The 15,076-nt window shown below is 42.6% G+C and overlaps 1 protein-coding gene across 1 annotated transcript in view; it reads left to right on the top strand.

The window, feature by feature from the left end:
• unc80 (unc-80 homolog (C. elegans)) overlaps nucleotides 1-15,076 on the top strand; it is a 58,443-nt gene that overhangs the window by 38,115 nt on the left and 5,252 nt on the right. The window contains 26 exon segments of the mRNA XM_032506750.1: nucleotides 422-608; nucleotides 735-866; nucleotides 958-1,101; nucleotides 1,308-1,408; nucleotides 1,671-1,757; nucleotides 1,867-2,050; nucleotides 3,964-4,058; nucleotides 4,743-4,832; nucleotides 5,039-5,140; nucleotides 5,299-5,479; nucleotides 5,563-5,828; nucleotides 6,478-6,612; nucleotides 7,162-7,300; nucleotides 7,373-7,469; nucleotides 7,565-7,735; nucleotides 7,860-7,952; nucleotides 8,058-8,276; nucleotides 9,089-9,286; nucleotides 10,705-10,828; nucleotides 10,908-11,033; nucleotides 11,127-11,250; nucleotides 12,141-12,347; nucleotides 12,445-12,629; nucleotides 13,189-13,354; nucleotides 13,841-14,020; nucleotides 14,108-14,255. Of these exon segments, the coding sequence (XP_032362641.1) occupies nucleotides 422-608; nucleotides 735-866; nucleotides 958-1,101; nucleotides 1,308-1,408; nucleotides 1,671-1,757; nucleotides 1,867-2,050; nucleotides 3,964-4,058; nucleotides 4,743-4,832; nucleotides 5,039-5,140; nucleotides 5,299-5,479; nucleotides 5,563-5,828; nucleotides 6,478-6,612; nucleotides 7,162-7,300; nucleotides 7,373-7,469; nucleotides 7,565-7,735; nucleotides 7,860-7,952; nucleotides 8,058-8,276; nucleotides 9,089-9,286; nucleotides 10,705-10,828; nucleotides 10,908-11,033; nucleotides 11,127-11,250; nucleotides 12,141-12,347; nucleotides 12,445-12,629; nucleotides 13,189-13,354; nucleotides 13,841-14,020; nucleotides 14,108-14,255 (3,881 nt within the window).

Genomic DNA, 15,076 nt, shown 5'->3' with positions numbered 1-15,076 from the left:
TATGAGCACTCGTGTGAATGCTGTGAGGCATTTACTGTACACAAGATACAGTAAATTCTCCAAATTCCAGTCTTGTTACATATATTTGTGTCACAATTTGTCATGATTGAAATCTTTCCTATTCAACACTTCAACAGTGATATTCATGATGCTCAGGATAGCATTAGAGCATGAGATCAATTTGCTGGAGGAGAGTTACTGTATTAATGTGTTGTCCGGTCATTTTACATTACAAAATGCTCCTCAGATGTAACCATGAGCCTAGAATAGCTATGCACACACGTTCCCGAAAGATTTTTAAACTGTCAATTTTGTATTAATTTTGTGCACTACCCCATTCTGAACCTCCTGTATGTCTGCACCCGCTGTTCTACCTCTGTGCTGTTTGATCCGACACCACCCTCCATCCCACCCTTTGCAGAAATCCTTCTCAGCACGGGCCGTGTCGCGCTCCCACCAGCGAGCCGAGCACATCCTAAAGAACCTGCAGCAGGAGGAAGAGAAGCGACGCCTGGGCCGCGAGGCCAGCATCATCACGGCCATCCCCGTGGCTCAGGAGTCCTGCTACGAGCCCACGTGCAGCCCCCCGCCTGAGCAGGAGGAAGAAGGTGGGGCTACAAGTACCAGGCACACAAGCATATAATACACAGGAATACATAAGTCAGAGCTGTGCCCTGACAGCATGTTGTTGTTCCTGTGTCTGTACTGATCATGTTGGGCATTTATCCCGCCAGCAGAAGAAGTTGTGAACCTGGCATCACGCCGTCTGTCCGTCAGCCCATCCTGCGCCTCCAGTAACTCCCACAGGAACTACTCTTTCCGTCGGGGCTCTGTGTGGTCTGTCCGTTCATTGGCCAGCGCTGAAGGTATGAAAACACGGGACAACGGGAACCTTTTATCAAAACCTCTTTTGCTTGCTCATTTTTAAACCTATCTTCCTTTGTGCTTTTTTGCCAGATGAAGAGAACACAACAGAACACACTCCTACTCACCACATGTTACAGCCGCCCCAAGCCGTCTTCCCAGCATGCATCTGTGCTGCAGTCCTACCGATAGTGCACCTCATGGAGGACGGGGAAGTTCGTGAGGATGGCGTGGCTGGTAGGCGGCATTTGCTTTAGATTTATTGGTTAAAAAAGAGATTTTACCCCGGTAAATATTTTATCAACACACTTTCGGAAAATACATTTATTGATATGATCTCTCTGCATTATGTCATCAATTAGTTTGCAGAAGATGCACTTGCATCAACTATTGTGCGTGGCACACACTGTATATGCAAAATATTTCCTTCAATGTGTCTTTAGTGAGTGCTGTTGCCCAACAAATCCTATGGAACTGTCTGATTGAAGATCCGGCCCTGGTTCTCCGCCACTTCCTGGAAAAACTAACAGTGAGCAACCGACAGGTGAGTGAACATACACAATATTTGAATCTGAAGTGGCTTTTCTTCTCAGTTACACTGTAAGTTAATGAGTGCACAAGCTAAAGGCTTAAAATGGCAAATGTCACATGACTTGTGTTCTGTATGAACTGAAGCATATTTTATTTAATCACTGCTTAAAGCACTTCTGATTAGAGGCAAACTACATTTTGTTGCTATACTTGTGACATGTACAATGACAAAGTTGAATAATAATAATAATAATTTATATGTGTTGTTATGCCAGGATGAGCTGATGTACATGCTGAGGAAGCTCCTGCTCAACATTGGAGATCTGCCGGCCCAGACCTCTCATATCCTCTTCAACTACCTGGTGAAGAAATAATACTTGACCTTTTTTCATATCTTTTTTTTTTAAATCCTCAATAGTCTTTAAACTCTCAGTTAACCATAATTTCTCTCAAACGGTTCTCCCCTTCTAGGTGGGACTTATCATGTATTTTGTCCGGACTCCGTGTGAGTGGGGAATGGACGCCATCTCGGCCACGCTGACCTTCCTGTGGGAGGTGGTTGGCTACGTGGAGGGGCTCTTCTTCAAGGACCTCAAGCAGACCATGAAGAAGGAGCAGTGTGAGGTCAAACTGCTGGTCACCGCATCCATGCCAGGTGATATTACTGATCCTTTGATTCATTTAAAATTAACACTTTTTTTTTTTTACATCTTTGACGTTTTTGTCACTTATTTTTCTTCTTTTCTTTTACGTTTTTGGCTCTTTTCAACATTTTTATGACATTGTTCGACGTTTTTGATAAAGCCCCCCCCACACACACTCTAACGCACACACACACTCACAACCACCAGTGTACACAACTTATTACCACTATTTTCATGTAGCTTATGAAATTATATCTAACTGTTGAGTTAAAAAAAAACAGAAATTATGAATTGGATAGAGAAAGTATGATGGATAATCACTGTCAAAGTTTAGTCCGAATAATGCTATAAAATTTAATAAAAACACCCAAAAGTCAGTGATAGTAGTGAGCTGATCCTTAATTTGTATTGTGAAGTTTCATAGAAATCCAAATTTCACTGCAGAAACTTTAAAAAATGGGTCAAATTTGACCCGAAGACAACATGAGAGTTAAGGGTGTTTTCACACATATAGTTAATTTGCTCTGGTCCGAATCACTTGATGAGTTTGTAAAGTTGGAGAAAATTCCCGGTTTTGTTTCACAAAGAAAAATCTAAGCGGACCAAAATGCGTCATTACAAAAAACGCAGGAGTGTTCACTCAGCTTATTGGTCAGATGTGTCTAGGTAGGGAGCAAGAAAGGAAATACAGAAAGAAGATCCTGTGTTCTGGAATAGTGCATATTTATTCCATCAAGTGCAAACCATCATTTCATTTAAAGGATCAGACATTGTTTTGTGAGCAACATTACTACGTCTGCCCTGGTCACCAAGGGGGAAAACAAACTCTACAGTCCCTGACAAAAGTCTTGTTGCTTGTGTACAAATTGACCTGAAGTGCCGCTGAAATATATTTCTAATCCAGATTTATTTACAAGAAATGGCTCATTTTAATCCCAACAGCTTTTGTAATAATGTTTCAGTGCAAAAAAGAAACTGTCAAAAAGTATTCTAATATTCACAGCTTGGTAAAGCCCATTGAGTCAATTTTTGCAAAGACATAAGTGTTGTCGCCTTGTCATATGAGCTTCACCTGTGACTAATAATGGATCAGTAAGGTCTCAGGTGTGTATAAAAACACCCCAGTACACTAGACCTTCACATCAACTGCAACTAGACCTCTGCAAACATGCCTAAGATTCACCCTGAGTGAAGTTTTGATTATCAAGAGGCTGAAGACCAGATCCACTGCTGATGTGGCAGACACCTTCAATGTGTCTCAGCGTCAAGGACAGAGGATTAAAAAAACATTTGAAGACTCTGGAGATGTTTTTGACAAGCCCAGGTCAGGTAGACCCCGCAAGACAACTGCTCGAGAAGACCGTTTGTTGGCTCAAAAATCCAAGGCCAGCCCATTTTCCACTGCAGCAGAGACCTGGTACCCTGAAGTCCCTGTGTCAACCAGTTTGCCAAGGCCCACAGCCTGCTAAAAGGATGGACGCTGGAGAAGTGGAAGAAAGTGGATTTTTTTTCAATTTCTGTATAGGCGACAAAACTTTTGTCTTGCCAAAATTTGACCTTTCTGTCTTGTTTAAATAATAAATCTTTTTTTAGGAAACTATTTTATTTCAGCGCATTGAACATCATTTGGGAGGGTTTTAGCTTTTCATATGAGCTATTTCTTACACCAATTGATTAATTAAAAGTCAGGTTAATAGCAGGTGTTTCTACAAAATAGATAAGCGCCAAGACTTTTGTCAGGGACTGTAGCGTGATTCAACTCAACTAAATGAGGCCGGTGTGAAAGCCCCCTTCATTGAGATTCCAGATATCATGCATGTAGCGGAGACAGATGACCTAAAGAACCCTACATTTTATTTAATCAGGATGATGTCAATAATACCTAAAATATATTGAAATATTTCCTTTTGCGTGGTTGGTGCAGGAACCAAAACGCTGGTGGTGCACGGGCAGAACGAATGTGACATCCCAACACAGCTTCCAGTCCATGAAGATACTCAGTTTGAAGCCCTGCTCAAGGTAGGGACACCAGTGGTGGGGGGAAGTACTCTGATCCTTTACTTAAAGTACCAGTTCAACAATGTAAAAACACTTCATTACAAATCCTGCATTCAAATATTAATGTACTTAAAATGTCAAAAGTATCCAAGTGAGTCATCTGTTATGATATTATTAGATTTCAGTCAGGACCACTTTGTCGGAATAGATTTGTTCATCTGCAATTTGTATTTGGTGTGATGGCTCGGGTCTGAGACCTTCCCCCAGTAAGCATGAGGCAGAGAGAGCACACACCCCCTTCCCTTCTATGTTCTTACATGGAAGGCCTTAAGCTGGGAGCGCAGCAATGCAGGATCCCCATAGGGTACACACCAGAGCAGCATCAATGGCAGAGACACAACATTGATTAATCACACATACATTTGAAAGGAGGAGCTGGGGTGGAGGTGGCTTGCAAGCACTAGCAGAGATGCAGCAAGGTAGGCTGGAAAAAGCAGTTTAAATAGTGTGCTCTATCAAAAGAGGGAATCAGATGAGCCATCAGCTGGTGTGCTGGAACTGTCAGCTATGAGCTAAGATAATAGTGACTCCGCAACCTGCCAGAACTTGCGCGATGCTTCATTTTTAACATCAATGCATCAATGTGTAAGCATTGGTTTGACTGAAGTAAACTTAGAGAAGATGGATTTTTCTCCCCCAAACTAGGAATGCTTGGAATTCTTCAACATTCCCGAGGCCAGATCCGCACACTACTTCCTCATGGACAAACGATGGAACCTCATCCATTACAGCAAGGTAGGTACATTAGGTTTAAGGATTGTCTTGGTGTAGCTAGTTATGGAAGATGGCATATATAGACATAATCATGATATATACAGTATATAGTGTGTGTGTGTGTGTGTGTTGTAGTTAGTAGTTGTTATCAGAGAAGGATTTCCAGAAGGCTGGACTTGATCTTCTTGTCTACTCTCTAATTAAATGTTGCTGTCTACCTACTCCAGACATACGTGAGAGACATCTACCCCTTCCGGAGATCAGTCTCTCCTCAGCTCAACCTGGTTCACATGCTGCCTGAGAAAGGACAGGAGCTTATCCAGAAACAGGTGTGATTTTTTTATATTCAGCTATTATGTATTGTCTCTGCTGAAATGAGTCCGCTACATTAAATCAACACCCTTTAGAAATGGAGAACAGAGTGGTAACATGGTCAGAGTGTCTCCTTTTTTTCTCATTTCTTTATACTTCTTTGTTCCTTTTCTAGGTGTTTTCCCGTAAACTAGAGGAAGTTGGCCGGGTCCTCTTCCTCATCTCCCTCACACAACACATGCCAGCTGTGCACAAGCAATCCCACGTCTCCCTGCTGCAGGAAGACCTCCTTCGTCTGCCGTCCTTCCCACGAACTGCCATCGATGCAGAGTTCTCACTGGTCAATGAGCCACAAGGTGAGACAGACTCCAACTGTATCATCAGGCGCTTCCTTCTAGTTCATATTCCATGCTTAGACTTTTTACCACCAATATCCCAGGTAAGGAGCTGTTTGGATTGGACACCCTCCACAAGGTTCTGTGGATCAAGCTGCTGGAGGAAATGTTTCTAGGCATGCCCAGTGAGTACCCGTGGGGCGACGAGATGATGCTGTTCCTTAACGTTTTCAACGGGGCTCTGCTGCTGCACCCAGAGGACAGCGCCCTCCTCAGGCAGTACACAGCTACCGCCATCAACACCGCTGTTCACTTCAACCACCTGTTCTCCCTGAGCGGTTACCAGTGGATCCTGCCAACCATGCTGCAGGTACCAATACAGTGCTTTATACTGTTAAAATGTTTAATAAGAGACACTATACAATTTGTATAATTTACATAGCATGCATCTCCCAAAAGCAAACAAAACAACACACTAAATATCACACAATAATAATAATAGAAATACTAATTAAAAGTGATGTCAGTTAAACGTGTTAACGCAAACCCATTTTAACGGCGTCAATTCTTTTATCGCGGGATTAACGTTCTTTTTGGCCTAGCAAACTTTGTAGTTTTTTACACTGGTAATGGTAGAAAAACTACAACACCACACCGGATCTTGGGTGACAGATTATTTGCTCCAAGTGAGAATGTTACGTGTGAAATTGAACACTACAGTAGGCTGTATGCAAGTGTAGTTTTTAATAATAAAACATTGGCACAATGCGAGACGATCCGCATTAAAATGAGAAAAAGCAATGGGACAAAAAGAGATAGAGGGACATTTAGAATAGATAAAAATATAAGATTAATTGTGAATAATTACGAGTTCACTATGACATTAATGCAATTAATCGCGATTAAATATTTCAATCGAATGACAGCAGTACTAATTAACAATTTCATTATTTTTCAGACACCATACATTGGGGATTACATACCTTGCTAACAGTGTCCTCTCTGTATTGTTATGACAGGTCTATGCTGACTATGAGAGCGACCCTTTACTCAGGCAAGGCATTGAATTCTGTTGCCGGCAGTTTTACATCCTCCACCGCAAACCCTTCACCCTGCAGCTGTTCGCCAGTGTAGCTCCGCTGCTGGAATTCACAGTAAGACTACTGAGTACAAACATGCACCGATTCTAATTCTCGGGTATTTTGAGTTTTGTGTGTGCATTTTTGCCTTCTTAAAGTAGCTACAAGGAACTATCAGGTTGTGTTGATTGGTCAAAAGTGTTCATACGGTAACTTAGCCTACTTTGGATGTATCGTGAGCTAAAGCGGGTGTCACTGTGTCATAACTCATGGGCCAAAGCATTAGCTAGAGTTTGTTGTTATTATAATAATAATAATAATAATAAAAAGATAACTTAGATTTATATAGCGCCTTTCATGAAACCCAAGGGCGCTTTACACAAGTACAGGGGTCTGCCAGCCGGAAGTTGTTTTGTGACTTCATTGGAAAAATCGGACCAAGACAAAGGCATTAAACTATATAAAAAAGCGTTCTTTTTACTGTAAGTCTGGTACAGTTCATTTATGATCCTCCGACATTTAAAAGTTCCTTGTAGCTACTTTAATACACACATAAACGCATGTTTTTTGCATTTCGGGATGCCTGTGATTTGTGAATTTCACTGTCTTCATTTCCCATCCCAGACGAGCACCAGCACTGGTTTGTCCAAAGGCGTGTCAGCTCAGTGTCTGTTTGACCTGCTGGTCTCTCTGGAGGGTGAGACCCAGGATGCCCTGGATGCTCTAGAGCTGGTTAAGGCTGAGAAACCCCTACGATCTCTAGGTACATATCGTTTGTCTTTTATTTGAATTAAAACCTTCATTATTTATGGAAAGCTCTACTATTTTGTTTCAGATTTTTGTTACGGCAATGAGGACTTGGCCTTTTCCGTCAGCGAGGCCATCAAACTGTGTGTCACCGTGGTTGCCTACGCCCCCGAATCCTTCAGGAGGTATGGCATTCAGGATTCTCCCTCTCTTCCTGTATTTGCATCTTTTCCACAGCGATTGTATTCTGTTCACTAATGGTCTGGATGCATCTCTCCAGTCTCCAGATGCTGATGGTGCTGGAGGCCTTGGTCCCCTGCCACCTCCAGAAGTTGAAGAGCAATACGATTACAATGGAGTCAGCCTCGGCTGCCAGGGATGAGATTGCAGCTATCGCTGCTCTGGCCACATCCCTGCAGGCCCTCCTCTACAGCTCAGAGACCCTCACAAGGTCTGACTTGGACCCATGCAACAAGAAAAACAACAAAACAATGCACTGTGCATTTGTGCATAAGGATGTGATGTCCTTTTAGCTGCTTTTGATCCTCATAACATTATCCATACCTCATGCACAGGCCCATGACAGCACCCCAGATGTCCCGCTGTGATCAGGGCCATAAGGGAGGCACTACAGCTAACCACGCCATGTCAGGGGGGGTCAACACCAGGTCAGGACTGCACCATGATCAATTGTGGGAGATGATTTAACTCACTTTGTGTCTGTCTTAGAATAGATGCCTTGAGTGCAGTCCTGTTTGTATGCATGTGTCCAGGGACAACCTCCACCTGTTGGAGGAGGGCCAGGGCATGCCGAGGGAGGAGCTGGATGAGCGCAACGCCAGGGAGGAGTTTCGCCGACCGCGGGAGTCCCTGTTAAACATCTGCACCGAGTTTTACAAACACTGTGGGCCGCGGCTCAAAATCTTGCAGAACGTCGCCGGGGAACCGCGGGTCACGGCACTGGAGCTGCTGGACATCAAGTCCCACATGAGGTGGTGTACTCATGACTAACTTCATCTTTGACCACATATATTAAGGTCATTACAATTCCTCAAAAGGCGGGAGGGAGGAGTGTGACTCATTCATCTGGGTCTAAAAAATGAAGTACTGCCTTATTTTGCAGGTGTCAATATAATAAGAATATATCTTTATTTCAGAGACACAAGTAGGTCCAGGGTAGCTCAGTTGGTTGAGAAGGCGCACGTAAATTGAGGTTTATGCCTCAACGCAGAGGGTCCAGGGTTACGAGTCTGACCTGTGGCGATTTTCTGCATGTCTTCCCCCTCTCTCCCTCCTTTCATAGCAGTCCTATCCAATGAAGGCGGAAATGCCAAAAAAAAGTAGGTCCGTAGCAAGAAAAATATAAAATAAATACATAAAAATATACATACGTACAAAATACAACACATCTGTCATTTTAAGAATTTTGGATGCAAGCCAGAGTTTGAATAAGAATCAAAAGCAGTTTTTCCTTTGAATTGTTAGAGCCTCTATGTTGCTATTTTCTGACTCATCCAACGACTATAATATTACATTATTCTAAATATATACATTAATGTCCCTATAGTGCCTCACATGTAGAAACTTAGTAACGTTTCAACATTTCTTACCTGATGAGCCCAATAAGCAAGAGTAATGTCTTTGACTTATATATATACATTAATATACACACACACACACACACAAGATTATTTTCTGTTGTTTATTACTATATCTAATATTAAGATCACTAAAGTTTTTAGTGTATGTGTGTGTGTGTGTTGTGTGTGTGGTGTGTGTGTGTGTTGTTGTGTCTTTTCCCCAGCACTGGCGAGACTCGCCACGCACCTCTAACAGCAGCCCAACACACCTTGACCATGGAGAGCCGAGGGCTGCGCCGCTACACATGTTAGATGTTGCCCATCACCGGCTGGTCGTCCGAGGCTGTCCGCCCCGCCCTCATCCTCATACTGAAGAGGCTGGACCGCATGTTCAACAAGATCCACAAGATGCCCACGCTCAGGTGCGCTCGCCCACAGGCATTATGCACCAGGTCTGTTGAATACAATCCCTCTTCTCCGTCTCCCTGTGAGTGTATCGTGCTGTGCCGGTGCCGTGATGTGTCCAGTAGATAGACGGCTTCTTGGCACTGTCCTCTGTAGTGCTGCCTTCGTGGCTGCTGTACCGTAAGTGCTGCTGTGACGTGTTTTCGTGCGGGTACTTGTGGGCGTGCGTGTGCGCGAGAGGAGAACGCCGGTGTGGGTGTGTGTACTAACGATGGATCCCCAGCAGTGGTCCCTCTAAGCCAGTTTACAGTCTTGAGTCATGAAAGATGATTTCAGACAAACACCACAATCGCAGATTTGACTGGTGATGTAGCAAGAGTAATGCAGTTAAAAAAGAAAATTCCCCTCACCATGTGGAAATAATTGGGATCATTCTTTAAACAAGCACACTTTATCACTTTTTCATTATTATGCAATCAGAGATATTGATGCTGTTAGGTGCTTTTAATGCTTGTTTTAAAAGTTTCACTAAATTGCATTGTTACAATCTATGGCAAAAGTTAAAAAGAAAATGTATTATTGTGGATTGGTCACTGATAGCCATCCCTAAAATAATATAAAAATTATAATATTAATAGTAACAATAAACTTTGCGTGTATAGCATACATTGCATACATAAAGTCACTCAAAGAGCATTACATGAAATTGAAAAGAAAGAAAACTTTAAATTCAAACAATGGAAATTGAATTTACAGTTAAGCAAATGAACTAAGATTAATCATTTTAGTGAGATTCTATAAAATTAACACTAAACTAGATCTGTTGAATACATGTCAGACTAAAAAGGTATTCAGCAGTTTTTTTCCATCCTTTCAATACTACTTTGTCGTAACTCTATACATTTAATACTGTAATCCTGAATAGAAGTACAATACAGAAGTACAGAAGGAGAGACATCAACTACATATGAAGGTGCAAAACAATTCAGTGTATGAATCAATAATATAGTGGTCCAGTACATACAACAATAGTACAAATACTGCCCTAGTGCAGCAAAAACAAATAACAGCAGCACATCTGCATCCTCCTCCGTGACATAAGACAGCTGGCTCAGAGGGAACACTGGTCACAGGTGTGTGTGTGTGTGTGTGTTTCACCCCAGGATTTGTTGCTGCAGTGTTTAGCTGGCTATGCTTGTGAGCTTTGCAATATTTGTTGTCAGTATGGCCTTTACTAGGGTCATGAAGGTGATGATTATATGGCGGATTAATAGTGTGGTAAGTGTTTCACCAGTATCCCTCTGAGCGTTTTTAAAGATTTTATATATTTTCCAGGTCAACATCTTTTATTTACATGACACAAACTAGTTTTGTTTTTAACTCATAATTTTTTTTTGGGGTGTGGTGTGGTGTTGATTGGGCGGGTGTTCTCCAGGAGACAGGTGGAGTGGGAGGCGGCCAGCAACCTGATCGAGGGCATCTGCCTGACCCTGCAGCGACAGCCAATCATCTCTTTCCTCCCACACCTTCGCTCGCTGATCAACGTCTGCGTCAACCTGGTATGGAAACCAACAGACGCACAAGACAAATCATTACATTTAATGTTTGGAGTTTTGGCATTTATGTGTGTGTTGTCAGGTGATGGGTGTAGTTGGTCCCTCCAGCGTGGCGGATGGGCTTCCTCTTCTCCACCTCAGCCCTTACCTATCCCCTCCTCTGCCCTTCAGCACAGCAGTGGTCCGACTGGTTGCCCTGCAGATCCAGGTCAGTTTAACTCATCTGACGTCCATTCATCAGAAAGACTCAATTGTTCGATGTCTGATTTTTGTTTCCTCCTTATTTTCTTCCTCATCCTAGGCCTTGAAGGAGGACTTTCCTCTGAGCCATGTGATCTCACCTTTCACCAATCAGGAGAGGCGAGAGGGGATGCTGCTCAACCTGCTCATTCCCTTTGTGCTCACTGTGGGCTCTGGGAGCAAAGGTACATTTTGTTGTTGTTTGAGACAACTCTTAGGTAGTCTTGTATTGCCAGACCTTCCTCCACAACACGGCAAAGGAGGGTCTGGCTTGCTCACACAGCATTCTGGGATGGGAGAAACACGTGCTCTGGTTTAGTGGCATTTCTTTATGTGATTCATATCAGCATAATGACTTAGTGTTCACATGCTATCAGTTTTCTGCAGTATTTTGATCAGTATTTCTCCGCTACATTCATAACAGAAACTTCCGAAATAAAACTGATGGCATGTGTACACTAAGTCATTATGCTGATATAAATCATATAAAAATAGCATCTTAAAAACAACCTAAGACAGGCAGGAGAGTGTTTAGCTGAGGGTTTATTTTACAAAAAGAGTCCAAGGAAACACAGGGCTCAAAATGCCCAAAACAAAATCCAAAATGTCAAGGACAAAGAAAACCAAAACCCAGAACACAGACACTGGTAAGACGGATCACAGGGAAGGCAGCCGTGGAACACTGCATCTTGAACACACAAACTCACAAATGGATTTGACAAGAGACAAAGGGAACACAGAGGTAAATACACGAGGTAACGAGCAAACGATGAACAGATGATACAACAGGTGAATCACATCAGGGCGGGGGCAACAATCACAAAAGCGGGAATAACAAGACAGGTAGTAAAACTAGAGACAAGAGAACAGAGGAAACTAGACTATCAAAATAAAACAGGAAACAACGTACAGCAACAAATGCAGAAAAAGAAGCAGGAACAGAACTGAAACCACAACAGTCTCACTGTTGGTGCTTTCCTGGTTATATAGAATGAAAACATAAACATACATGAAGCAAATTGTACATAGCATGTCACAATGTTACCAAATCAAATTTCTGTTTCCCCTCTTGCAGATAGCCCACACCTGGAGCAGCCTGAGATCTTCCTGCTCCTCCAGACGGTCATCAATATCCTCCTGCCTCCTCGGATCATCTCCACCTCCCGCACCAAGAACTTCATGCTGGACGCTTCCCCGGCTCACTGCTCCACCCCGGGCGACACAGGGAAGGATCTGCGCAGAGAGGGGTTGGCAGAGTCCACCAGCCAGGCTGCATATCTGGGTATGGATCAGAAGAAGTGACAACGTTTTATGGCTTCTCTTGTTCCTACCACTGTTCCTTCTCATGCACTCATCTCTCTCTCTCTCTCTCTCTGCAGCACTAAAGGTGGTGTTGGTTTGCTTTGAGCGCTCATTGGGAAACCAGTGGTATCGGCTGAGCCTGCAGGTGAAAGAGATGGCCCTGAGGAAGGTGGGCGGCTTGGCCTTCTGGGACTTCATTGACTTCATTGTCCGAACCCGTATCCCTATCTTTGTCCTGCTGCGACCCTTCATACAGTGCAAGGTAAAGGACCAGTGAATTTCCTTCTTCTTTAACCCTCCTGTTGCCTTCGGGTCAAATGTGACCCCTTTCCAAAAAGTTTCTATATCAGAAATGTGGGTTTCTTTCAAACAAATTGTCCAAAAAAGTAACGTGCATGGTTCCCAACAACGCTCCTCACAAGTTAAATAAATAATCCGTTCACTACTTTCATTGAATTTGTGTTTTTTTGTCAATGTGATAGCATTTGGAGAAAAAAACAATTCGTAAGAGAACTTTAAAAAAAGAGAAAAAAACGTCAAAAGTGACTAAATTGTGAACAAATGTCAAATAAAGTGACAAAAATGTGAAAAGATGTCGGAAAAAAGTGACAAAAATGTCAAAAAAAATGACAATTGTAAAAAAAAAAAAAAAAGGTATTAGAGGACAAAAAAAAAAAAGAATAGGTTTTTCATTAGAAATTTTAACTCAATAAAACAAAAATTTCTAGGTCGGTGGGAAGACAACACGAGGGTTAACTGTGGGTGGTGTACTGTGTTCCTGTTTGTCTTCCACTGGTTTATGTATTTTCCTTTTTGTCTAGTTGTTGACACAGCCTGCTGACTCTCAGGAGGAGATTACAGCACGTCACCACATCGCCGACCAGCTGGAGCGACGATTCATCCCGCGACCTCTCTGCAAAAGCTCCCTGTTTGCCGAGTTTAATAACGAACTCAAGATCCTCAAGGAGGCTGTGCACAGCGGCTCCGGTCAGACACTCATTCTGAATCAAATATTAGCATTTCCTTCAGTTTTAACCCTTGTGTTGTCTTCCCGTCGACCATCCAGCTTTGTTTTTTTCTGGGTTGAAATTTCAACATTTTTTTGTTCTTTTTCTACACTTTTCTCAGTGTTTTTGTCAGTTTTATTCCCATTTTTTGTCACTTTTTTAAATTATGTTTTAGTCAATTTTTAAACCATTTTTTCGTCACTTTTCCAGTGTTTAAAAAAATAATGTTTTTTTTTCATTTTTGTGTTTATTTTCCAAAATGTGTCACTTTCTTCAACGTTCTTTTGTCACAGTTCTAATATAGAAAGTCTTTGTAAACGGGTCAAATTGACCCGAGGGCAACAGGTAGTTAAGCTTGTGGAAGTCTTTTTCCTGTTCTGAATCTGAATTTATCAGATGACTCCTCGTATTGTGAACTTACATTTAGGCCTGTGTGTTTCCATTTGACCTCCCCCTAACCCAACAGCTTACCAGGGCAAGACGTCCATCAGCACAGTGGGCACCTCTACATCAGCCTATCGCCTCAGTTTGGCCACAATGTCGCGCTCCAACACGGGTACCGGTACAGTTTGGGAGCAGGACAGCCAACCATCACGTCAACCCTCCCAGGACACACTCAGCCGCACCGATGAGGACGACGAAGAGAGTCAGAAACTTTCCCATTTTCTTTCCCATTTGACATTTATAGAATATTCAAACTGAACTTAACCGCCCTCCATCTTTTTCTCCCCAGATGACTCTATGAGTATTCCCAGCGTGGTGAGCGAGCACGAAGTCTTTTTGCCTAGGATGATCACACAGCGCCGTTTCTCCAGCCATGCCACCGGCTCAGCGGCCTTGCAGCCCGAGGCCCCCCGCGCCACCATGCTGCCCAGCCACAGGTAACATTCCCAGCACACACATGCATGCATGGAAAAAAAGACATCTTTCTGCTTGTAAAACTCTTATGGGAGGTGCATTAGAAAGCTAGCATAGGACAAATAACTAAGAAAAGATTCCAAAATGACGGCCTCCCTGGTTTTGCGCCTTGAACAATATGCAGGATCTTTTCTTCATTATTTAAGAGTTGAGCAGGTGAGCAGCCAGGAATAATGACATGGTTTTCTGTTGCAAGCATCCCTGTATTTACTGTTCAAACTGGCTCAATCTGCTGAGGCCAAACTCAACCAAAGACACTGCTTTCCTTTAGCAGTGTTGCCTTTTAAAGCTATAGTGCGTCAACGAACATCCTTTACATTAAATTACATTTAAGCCATTGCCAAATGAGTTGTAACAAAGCTAATTAATCAGCTCCACAAAACCTTGTATTGCTCAGTATGGCTATGTTTACAGTAGAGTTGGTCCAAAACCATTTTTTCCTTCCCAATACTGATACCTGAACTTGTGTATCGGACAACACCGAGTACTGATCCGATACCAGTGGGTCATAACAATTGTATACTACTATCCCTGAATGGATGGGATATGATTTCTATATTTTTTTCAGTCTGGCTCAGGTTAAACTCTTTGGGAAACATGAACAAACACAAACAATGAACACCACAGAACTTTCTTTATCATACAGCTTGATAGTCAGCTATAACCAAAAAAGAACATAAATAAACTACTTTAACATAGATTTTCTTTAGGGCTTTATTACGTGGTATGGGACCGGTGCATAAACTCCAGTACTTCCCAATACCGATACCAGCGTTTCAGGCAG

The sequence above is a fragment of the Etheostoma spectabile genome, chromosome 24 (genome assembly GCF_008692095.1).
Source record: "Etheostoma spectabile isolate EspeVRDwgs_2016 chromosome 24, UIUC_Espe_1.0, whole genome shotgun sequence".
Lineage (NCBI taxonomy): Eukaryota > Metazoa > Chordata > Actinopteri > Perciformes > Percidae > Etheostoma > Etheostoma spectabile.
The sequence above is the reverse complement of the archived record's forward strand: the minus strand, read 5'-3'. Positions and strand labels throughout refer to the sequence as shown.